This window comes from Rhinolophus ferrumequinum, chromosome 13 (genome assembly GCF_004115265.2).
Source record: "Rhinolophus ferrumequinum isolate MPI-CBG mRhiFer1 chromosome 13, mRhiFer1_v1.p, whole genome shotgun sequence".
NCBI classification, from domain to species: Eukaryota; Metazoa; Chordata; class Mammalia; order Chiroptera; family Rhinolophidae; genus Rhinolophus; species Rhinolophus ferrumequinum.
The window spans coordinates 64,667,328-64,678,081 of NC_046296.1; the positions used below are offsets into that span (position 1 = coordinate 64,667,328).

General features: G+C 48.2%; 1 protein-coding gene across 1 annotated transcript in view; it reads right to left on the minus strand.

Moving 5' to 3' along the window:
* Nucleotides 1–10,754, minus strand: part of GREB1 (growth regulating estrogen receptor binding 1) — a 78,370-nt gene that overhangs the window by 55,438 nt on the left and 12,178 nt on the right. Inside the window, exons 3-4 of the mRNA XM_033124235.1 lie at nucleotides 7,861–7,980; nucleotides 5,299–5,475 (exon numbers count right to left, since the gene is read on the minus strand). Coding sequence (XP_032980126.1) covers nucleotides 5,299–5,475; nucleotides 7,861–7,980 — 297 coding nt within the window. The remainder of the gene's footprint in view (nucleotides 1–5,298; nucleotides 5,476–7,860; nucleotides 7,981–10,754) is intronic.

Below are 10,754 nucleotides of genomic sequence, written 5' to 3' on the forward strand. Positions count from 1 at the left end.
AGAAACAGCTAACCAGCTTACAGGCCTTGGTCCCATGAGAAATGTGGGCTGTGGGACCATTTCAGAGGCAGAGATGGGGACCACAGGCGATAAGGAGCTCCTCTTTGTGGTTCAGAAATGACATGGAAACCCGGGACTTCCTGGTACAGTAGTAAGTCACTTAGGGAGCCAGCAAGCAAACCGCTCTCCTGCTTTGGCAAAATCTTTCTGGTCGGGAAAATCTGCTGCTCTTCTGAGAAGGCCAACCAAGAAAACCACAGAACGGCTTACCAACCAGCCCCAGGAAACAGGGAAATGGTTTACAACACCCCAGCTGAACATATGAGGTTATTCTAATTTCTCAAGAAATTGTCTGGATGGCAATAAAAGTTTTCATGAGGAAGAATAAACTAAGCCATTCTCTTTGGAAATCACCCTCAGGACGTGGGAGTCTATAACAATCTCTTTGGAAGACAAGCCTAGAAAGTAGGCCATACAGCCTGAGTCCTCACATTCCTGACAGGCAAAATACCCAGACTTAAGAGAAGTCATTTCTTCAATGTACTACTATCCCACGGGAAACGCCCCATAGAAATGAATCTCCGTGACCACACAGCAGCACTGCAATTTTCCTGCAGGTCCAGTTTAGCAGCTGTGAGTGTCATTTGTTTCACAAGCATATCCCTGAATGGGTGCTAGTGTGTGCCAGCCACTTAGCCAGGCTGTCCCTTCCGTTGGAAGGAAAGCACCTCTCCTCTCTCTCCACCTCCCTTCACTGCAGGGGAGCACGCACACACTTGCAAATCAGAGGGACTGGGTTCAAAGCCTGTCTTGCTACGTATGTGACATTGGGTAGGTTAATTCACATCTCTGAGCTTTTCTTTCCTCACCTGTAAACAAGATGATGGTAGAGAACATTTATTGCATACTGACCACATGCCAGGCACTGTACCAAGCACTTTACAAATGTCCTTGTTCAAACCTCCCGAAGCCCTATAAAACCATTTGTAGGCTCCTAATTTATAGATGATGGAATCAAGGCACAGAGAGGGAGTAACTCACTCACAGGTACAGGTTAGAAAATCTGGGAGTTGGCATTGAACCATTCTGCTATGCCATCTCCTCACAAAAATCCATCTTGAAGGAGCACGAGGATGGAAAGTGCCCACTATTTGTCTAGCACACAGTAGGTGCTCAGCAAGTGTCATTTCTCCTTCCTCTCCCTTGAACAGGCACAGCTGTATTGGGGGTGGGGGGTGCCGCAGACAGGAGAGACCCTAGTACCTAGGTCCCCACAGTGACAGAGGGAGATACAGGGGAAGTGGTGCGATCAATCTGGGTTTCAGTTTCCCAACCATAAAAGGGTAGGTGAGGACTAAATGGGCCCTACGCTTCCTTCCAGAACCAAAGGTACATGATTCATCTTTGAAGTGTCAACAGTGGCTTCCATCGGACACGGCAGGTTGTCTCTGAGTACACAGTTTATGACAGGCTGCAGGAGACCCATCTGGACAAACTCAGCAGGGGTTGATGGTCCAACGCTCCACGGTTTGAAACAGAACTACTGTGTTCCCCCGAAAATAAGACCTAGCCGGACCATCAGCTCTAATGCGTCTTTTGGAGCAAAAATTAATATAAGACCCGGTATTATATTACGTTATGTTATGTTATGTTATATAATATCACATTATATTATATTGACCCAGTCTTATATTAAAATAAAACCGGGTCTTATATTAATTTTTGCCCCAAAAGACACATTAGCGCTGATGGTCCGGCGAGGTCTTATTTTGGGGGAAACACAGTATCAGGACACCGTAATTATCTGGAATCAGTTCTCTCTTTTAATAAAAATCAATTATTCACAGGACCTACAAGAGATCTTTTTAAAATGCAAATTAGAACATGGTAATTGCCTTATTTGAACACTTCCGATGTTTCTTTAAAATATAAACTATAAGGAAAAAGCTAGGAAAGAAGGACATCTGAATGAAGAGAGACAATAAATAAAAGAGACTTAAGAGACATAGGAAGCAAATGCTTTGGGAGAATCTCATTTGGATCTTGATTCAAAAAGTCACCTGTAATAAAGTTATCAAACAAAATTTGAACACACTGGAGATTTGAGAATATTAAGGAATTATTGTTAAATTTTTTAGGTATGATGATTGCATTGGATTTCCAACAAAAAGCCCTTATCTTTTAGAGATACGCACTGACTCATTTACACATGAAATGACATGATGTCTGGGATTTGCTTCAAAATAATTTGGAAGGTTGCGAAGAATGAAGAGTTATAAGTGAAACAGGCCTAGCCATGTGTTACTAACCGTCAAAGACGAAAGACAGAGACATTAGACTATTACACTTTTCCCTCTACTCCTAGAGTTTGAAAATGGTTTCCTGGTACCACAGGCTTTTGCAAGGGGGACCCAACTGAGCCCATCCCAGCAGCCTCCGCTCCAGCCACAGAAAGATCTCACCATCCCCCCCCCCCCCCCACCGCATGCTGACTTCCTTCACGCACAAGTTTCCCTGGGCCTGAGAGGCCCTTCGTCCCCTAGGATGTGACACCCGGGCCAGGTCACCTGGGTTCAAATTCGGGACCTGCCATTTACTAGCTGGGTGACCCTGAGCAAGTCAGTTACCCTCTCTGTGCCTTTGCTTCTTCCTATATAAATGTCAGACAATAAGGTGCTCACCTCTCCAGGTTCTTTTAACTTAGGACAGTTTCTGGCGCATGACAAGTCTCTATAAAGTAGCTGCTTCTAGTATTCTCCAACCGGCAAGACGCCACGCGTTGTCCCAGGTCCCGTTTGAATACCGCCTCCTCTGAGATGTTTCTCCCATCACTGGGAGTTGTATGCAGCACTTTAAACCCTCGGTTACCACATGCTACACAGAGAATTAAATAAACTTTATTTCTGTGGTTATTTGGTGTGGATCTCTGAGTCTCTGCCTGTGTTCTCCCAGGGAAGGACCACATCTGACTTGGCTTTGCGGCTGCAGGCTCAACTTAAGGTCTACCTTCAGTTTGGGGTTCTACATTCCAAAACTATTAGGTTGGTGCAAAAGTAATGGCGGTTTAAAAGGTTAAAAATAATTGCAAAAACTGCCATTACTTTTGCACCAACCTAACACTTAAATTATTTGCCTGCTGAATGAACAAAAAACTCCCACCTAAGGAATGAACGTTCTACTTAGATGTTTTCTTCTCCTATGTCGTAGCTATCAGACGATTTAGATGAATTACCGTCAAAAAATTGAAATATACACCTGGATTCTAATCTTTCAACTTTCTCAGACAAAAATCCCTCGGTTGATTAAAGTCACTAAAACGACTCTCTTCATTGTAAATTATGGGGGTTTGGGGGCGCCTAAAGCCATTACTTTCCCCAAGATAATCCACAGCTTCCATTTTATAGGCCACTAAAAAGCACTGAGCCCCAGTCCCTGGAGGCCTGCAGGGCCACCGTGTCCTGTGCAGCCATCGGGGTTAATTGCAGGAAACCTAAACAGTGTTAAGTGTGCAAGCTGAGAGCATAAAGTTATTTTAAAAGAAGAAAGCTTCGGTTATTACCAACTGGCCCTTGTTACCCACCTCCGATGGCTTTTTGGCGAGCAATTAACAAAGACACCACTTCCTCTGCACTGAGGAGTTGAAGCTGTTGCCGAGCTGGTGGTGAATGAACTGAGTCTTGTCTCCACATTTCAAGACACAGAAGCATCTCGATTTACTACCCTGGCAATTCTCTTAGTCACAAAGTGGTGGAATTCAGGCAAACCCCTGCCACCGGCAGATGAAACACTAACCAAGCCACCAGGCCGTCTTCCCAATGGGGTTCATCCTGAGGCCTTCAAGCATTAATCTGAGCTGGAATGACTGAAAGCTTCTTTGGGAGAGTGGATTTTCTGGCATTTTTCTCATCTGCAAGATCTAGTTACAATAAGCCCATGAACCTGCCTTAAAAGAGAGTCTGTGTAGACTTTTTCTCTCCCGAGTCATTGTCCCAGAGCCACATCTCTCCCTCCAGGCAGCGTCCCTCTGCCTTGGTTCAGAATTTACATGTGGCCATGTCCCAGCCTGGCCCCTGGGTGGCAGGACCTATTTCATTTCCTTCTCTGGTCAATCCTTGCTCTCTCCCCTTTCCACCCTTCTGTCCTACGCACCGTGCTTCAGACATAAAATGTTCTCAACAAATATCCATGAGGCGGAAGGGAAGGGAGGTTGACCTACAAGTTTTCCCCATAAACTCTCACAATCAAACTCACTTCTACAATGAAGATTGTTCCTGAGGCTACGTCTAAAATAGACAGATCATTACCAATCCTGCCTGCCCAGTTCTCCTCCAAAGGAGACACCCAGTCAGGGTAAAGGGGCCAGACTTTGGAAGGGCCAGGAGCACGTGTGGACATCACCTCCCCACTTTATGGATGAGTATTCTGAGGCCCAGACACCACAAGCACCCTGAGGTCAGACGCAGGACTGGAAGCCAGCTCTCGAGCTCTCGAGCTCTCGGGTTCAAACCTCACATCTTCCCTGATTTTGTTCCACTAACGAGGGACTATATTGTGCACAGGGCCTGGTACACAGTAAGAGCTCAATAAATGTCTGAACAAATCGGAGCCAGGCTTGGTACGGCTTGGCCTCCACTCTGCACTGACATCGGGGTCTCTGGGGACCAGTGGTTGTTTGCAAAGATCAAGCCTGCATTTCCACCATGCTGACCGTAACCATGCTGACCGTAACCATGGCTGTTACAGGGTAGAATTTGGAGCCCGGAAGACCTGAGTTTGAATCCTGGCCTTGTGCCTTTACCATGTACCCTTGGGCAAGTTCATTAACAGGTCCAAGCTCACCTATAAAACCAGGATAAGAATAACACCTCTTGCAAGGTGAGAAGTAAACCAAAGGAGAGATGGTTGGAGGGTGCCGGCCAGTTACTGCGGTTATGAACATTCTAGAGGCAAGAAAACATACTCAGCCTTATTCTCCTTCTGCCTCACATCTGATGACTTCCAGGAGGGTCTAGGACAGGGTTTGGATCCCATGCCTGACACGGTAAGCACTTAGGGAAGGCTTGATGAATATGGGTACAAAAAAATAAACACTGCATGATGGGCTTTCTGCAGGAAAGTAGTCACATTTTCAAATAGATCTCATTTGCATTCCATTTCCCAAAGAAACAGTCTGCCAAAAGACAAAAACGGGGCGGGGGTGGGACATGTCCCTGGAGAGGCCCCAAAGGAGGCCTGTCTCGACCAAGGGCCTCCCTTGGCCCCGCCCACACGCAGACAAAGAGCAAAGGAGAAGCTTACCAAGAAGAGCGTTGTGCCCGCTATCGTCCGGCAAGAACCTTTTGTCGACGGCGCACACCAGGAGATGGTCGGGCAGGCTGGGGGACTTGGCACCCACGAGGAGGAAACCTGCAGGGACTTCGATGGGCTCATTGGAGATGGAGGCAAGACGCAGGTCCTTCCCCGCCTGGCAGAACCCTAGGAGGAATGGACAGGGCTCACGCACGCAGCCGAGAGGCTTCCAGAACCAGGATCCACATGGGCAAAGAAAGGAATGAGAACATTCTGGATCTTGTCGGGACCAACCCTTACCTCTGGATGTGGTTGACTTTAAAATTAATTCTGAGAGATAAAATTATAACCATGGTTAGTAATGATACTTAATCCCACGTTTTTATGATTATCGGTGTCACATATGTAATACTCGTACATATTAATATACCAATGAAGCTCAATAGGTAAAAACTGTAGACAAATGATGATAAATTAAAATGAATACAAGATAAATCCATTAGAAAATGTGAGTGATTTGATATTTTTTACATCTCGCATTTTACGTGTGTGAGGACAGGCGAGGGTCAGGAATAAGGGGTGAGAACCTGGTGACATTGGTTGCTGCTGGGAGGGGCTTCGGTGACCAGGACACAGAGGAGACTCACCAGCATAGGGAGATGTTCACTCTATACCCTTTTGAGCCCTTTGTATTTAAGAGCTTTTAAATATATTTCCCATTCAAAAAATTTGTGTCCAAAATATCAGGGAAAAAAAGGAGGAAGGAGGAAACAGCTGAGTTTACTTGGATCAGCCCTTTCCAGGTGTTTTCTCAATGAGGCACGTTCGGCCAGATCCCTGTGCGCCTTCCATCCTTGGGTACCAACTGAGACGATGAGAGCTAACGTGAACCCCGGTGAGCCCAAGGCCTTCCCTCCAAAACTGTGCAGGACGCTACAGAGATGCTCCTCCCGTGAGCACCTGCTTTACCACTGACAAGCTCTGTCTCCAAGTCCTCCCCTCTGCCCAGGCTGGAAGGCAGGAAGAGGGGAGACTGTGCACCCACTGTACAGCACCTGGCCAGGTACACTCTGTAGAGCCCCCATGGATCTCCTGTGGGGATGGAGCTGGTCTGACGCTCAAACTTGGGGGATTCCCCTTCACCGTCTCGGGGAAGTTCAGCAAATTCTCTGCGGTTGAGTTCAGACACCCCACAGGTCGTCAACCTCCAGGCCCCGGACCCCTCCCGGTCTGCAGGGCGGCCCCTGCCTTCTAAAGAGCTGGGGGAAAACAGGCTGTGGGCAGTCAGAGTGCTCACTGCGCTTACTTGGAAATTCTTTGAAAATCCCTGTAGTGACCACTGGAGAGTTTACCATTCCCTTATTTAATTAAGTGGCCTTTTACTACTTGGACACTGGAAGGCCTACCTCATGAAGATCCACTGTGCTGACTTCCGTTTCCCGGGACACTGGAAGGCCTACCTCATGAAGATCCACTGTGCTGACTTCCGTTTCCCGGGCTAATTCCCTCCTCTGCTGGCCATCCTGCACAAGGTCAAGTCCAGAGAGCAGGGTGGCCGGGGCCTCCACAACCCATCTGATCGCTTCTCCAAGCCCTGCCCTGCCCCAACTCAGGCCCCTATCTAACTAAACTGCTAGCAGTCCCCCGAATGGACTCTATTCTCATCCTGCTAAGCCTTTGCACATGCTGTTCATCTGTCTGGAATGTCCCAGCTTTCCCCAACCCTCTTACCATCTCCCAACTCCTGCTAATCCTCCAAAATTCAGATGAAGGACCACCTCCTCCAGGAAGCCTTCCCCAAACTCTCTATCTGTGTTAGGAACCTCTCCGGTGCTCCTATGCACCACTGCTTGCCTTCCCCACCCTGCTAGCACTTTCTACATCGTGTGCCAAGTGTCTGCTTGCCTATGAAGCTCCAGTAACCTGGGAGCTCTTGTACCTTTTATTTCCATATTTCCACAGCTGGGGCTCAGTGATCTTAATTAACTGACTAAATCACTAACTAGTGACACCTCTTGACTGATATGGTGACAGGACGGGTGAACTTGGCCACCACTCAGAAGCTGTCCGGCCAGAGAGCAGCAGAGCCAAGAGTTCATCCGTCTCCCTGAGGGCTGACCACAGCTCTTATCACTAGACCGAGCTGCCACCCCAGCAGCCCTCCCCCCGAACCTCGGTTCTCCAACAGCAAGATGGAAAGAACATTACTGATTTCACAGGGTCCCTGCTTTTCCAACAGTAAAGTACCGACAGACGTGAAAGATTCTTCCCGCTGATAAGTTCTGAGTTACATACATGATGCAAGCATGCCTGAGTTGGGGACATGTATTTTAGTTTTCAAACAACTAATGTAGAAAAATGAACTTTTAGATCCGAATTCACTCGGAAAGTTGAGCCTGTCCAAAGGGTGGCTGAGGAGCTGTGAGCCTGGCTGGTGGATCCAACCCTGCAGGTATGGAAGGGCAGGCCCGGCCACTGTCTGCTAGCGGCCGTGGGCACAGGGAACCCCCGCAGCACACAGCCGCAGACTCCGGGCAGCGGGCACGGCCTGGCATGGGCTGGCAGGCTCACCGTCCGTGGTGCAGCATCCTTCAGGTGGAGGGAGCATCTGGTAGGGGTTTGGGGGACAGTTCGGCTCCAGCCCCCCTTCCCCCTCTTCTTCTTCTTCCTCATTGTCCACTCGGCTGCCGCCTAGAAGGGGGAAAAAGGAGTGAGGCAGAAGGCAGAGGTAGGTAAGTACTCAGCAAGTCTCAGCCACTGAGTCATTAATCAGGCCTTACAGGCACCATACGTCGGGCATTGTCACCTAGCTTTACCAGAGGGAAAGCGAAGGCTCACTCAGGTCGCTGACTTTCTCAAGGTCACAGACTCAGGCTCTGAGCCTGGCCTCGTGACTTCAAATTCAAGGTCACTTCTCCTCCCATCCAACGCAGTGGCACATGTCTGCACATGCAGCAGGGTTCACTCTGTATATAATTGGTTGGAGGACTGAGCATGAAGCCTATACACAGTGAGCACTCTGAAAATATTTGTGTGGGGAGGGCAGGTACCACGGTGTAATAGATAGACCATTTCACAGGTAAGGAAACTGAGGCTCAGAGAGACCCACAAGTGGCCCACTGCCCTTTAATGAACTGCTAAGTAGCACAGCTGGCATGTTCCCAGTCGTGTGTGATGCCCAAGTGGATATTCTCACCGCCAAGCGCACTGCTCAGCTTCGAATACAAGATACAGTGCGAACCGCCTTTACTGAATACAAGACGCGGTGACACAGCACCTCACCCTTTACTCCTGAGGGAAGAATGGCGGCATCATTACTAGAAACACAAACACACCCAAATCTGTCACACCCACACACAAAAAGCCATTCCAGAACAGGACCAGGCATGTTACGACTTTAGGAAACTAGTTTTTCAGTGAAATAGTATTTCAGGAGTAATGTCAAATGAGGAACTGGCCAGGAGAGCCAGGAATTGGCCATGGAAACCCCACTGCTCCCTGCACCTGAGCTGTCACGGCAGCTTCTTGTCACTCCCCGCCTGGAGAGCCATACCCCGTCCTTACTCATATCTGTCATCCGGGTGTCCAGCAAAATGCCTCCTCCAGAGGAAGGGCTCAGGTGACACAGGCCCACCGGATCTGAGCACACACAGTTACACCTTGTGCACCCAGCCTCACTACAGAAAGGGCGCAGCTCACATCAATCAATTTTCAAAGCTGTTGGAAGTAGAGTCCTAACTTCTTTTAACAGACATTTTGGGTAAAAAAAAAATAAAAAATCTTTCTTAGCTTGTCTTTAAATGCCATTTAAAAAATAGCACGCAGAATTCTTCCTGGAATAGCATCCCTGTGAACACCTTTAAATACACTAGGCCAGGAGAAAGCTGTTTCTTCTTTGTCTCTCTGTCTCCTCTTTCAGTGTTGGCTTCTTTGTTGCCATCTCTCCTGCTCTCATCTTACTTGGCTCCCACACGTCCTCCATCCATCTAGTGGGTTAAGTGATTTTAGGTTAATAATGCAATCGTGTGCAGTGGAGAGCTGGGACTGGGAATCAGGGGACTTCAGTTTTAGGAATTGGGTCTGCCACCGTCTGTGTGGCTGCAGGAAAGTTACTTAACCTCTCTGTGCATCAGATCCTGCATCTGTAAAATGAGATGGTTATATAAGGTCACTTTGAGTTGTGACAGTCTACGGGGGGAAATATGGCCTCAGAGTGGCACAGAATACTCCAGGCACGATTCAACTTGTATAGGGGACTGCAAACAACCTCACAGTGGCCACCATTTTAAAGGTACCTGATGAACAAGAGGCAGAAGAAGAAACTGGACATTTCAAGTCAGCTCAGGCCTGTGACCTTGCAAAGGAACAAAGCAAGAATTCCTGGTGTCTCTGTCCTTCTGGGCCTAGAGGACACAGAGGTGGCAAGAAGACTGTAAAAAGATTACCCAGGAAGAACACAAGGGGGGCGGGAGATAACTACACAGCCTCCTTTAGAAGCTTCCTTCCTGCCATTAAATGCAGGCATGGAGGGTTTGGGCTGAAGGTACAGAGTCATGCCCTGACCCCAGGCGCCAGCAATGCAGCACTGGTCCCCATGGTCACGCAAACTGTCCTTTAGCCACCTATGGAGTGGGCGGCTAGAAGGCTCTGCGGCGGAATGGAGACTACTCTGAGCCAGTACTACAGAGGCGCAGAGGGATGGCAAACGGAGCTCTGAGGGCACACCCAGGAATGTCTGCACATTATTCTGCTAAGCTGAAGAGAACAGGAATTCAGACTCCCAGAAAGAATGAAAGAGGAAGGTCTTAAATCAAAGAAAGAGCTCAAAATCCAGTCGGGCTAAGAAAGCAGGATTAAAGGTCAAAGGTCTCCATCAGACATTCCAGGGCCTTTGATGGGATCAGTCAGCCAGCAACAATCCTGGAGCCCGCCTGACTGGGAGCAAATGAAACCAGACTGTTTACCAAGGTCTCGGGGCAGGAGGGGCGCTTTCAAATGGCCACAGACACAGCCGACCAGCCTGGGAGCCAGGACCTTGCAGGTCCATTACAGCACTTCATTCCAAGGAGTAGGAGGCGGTTCATGGTTCATTTTTACAGTACACTTTGTGTTCTTCCCATGAGAAGAAACTGTATGACATCCCGAGTGGGTGGGATTATAGAAATTTACCTGCATCTTGTTTCATGCATAAATACCTCAGAATGCTGGGGTGGCATGTTTTTGTTTGGTTGGTCTTTCTTTTGTAAAATTAATATCAAATGAAACGTTTTTCCCCTAGAAGGAGGCGGTAAGACCCCCTGAGTCGGAGAACAAAGTAATCAGGCCCCTGCTGAGTCACCCTCCCTGATAGAGAAAATGTTAACTGACCCAGGGGTGGTTAGTACACCAGCATCCTGGTCATAAAAATCATCTCTAACGTTATTGTCTAAGGAAGGACGGCGATAAGATAAGAGACCCTGACAGGG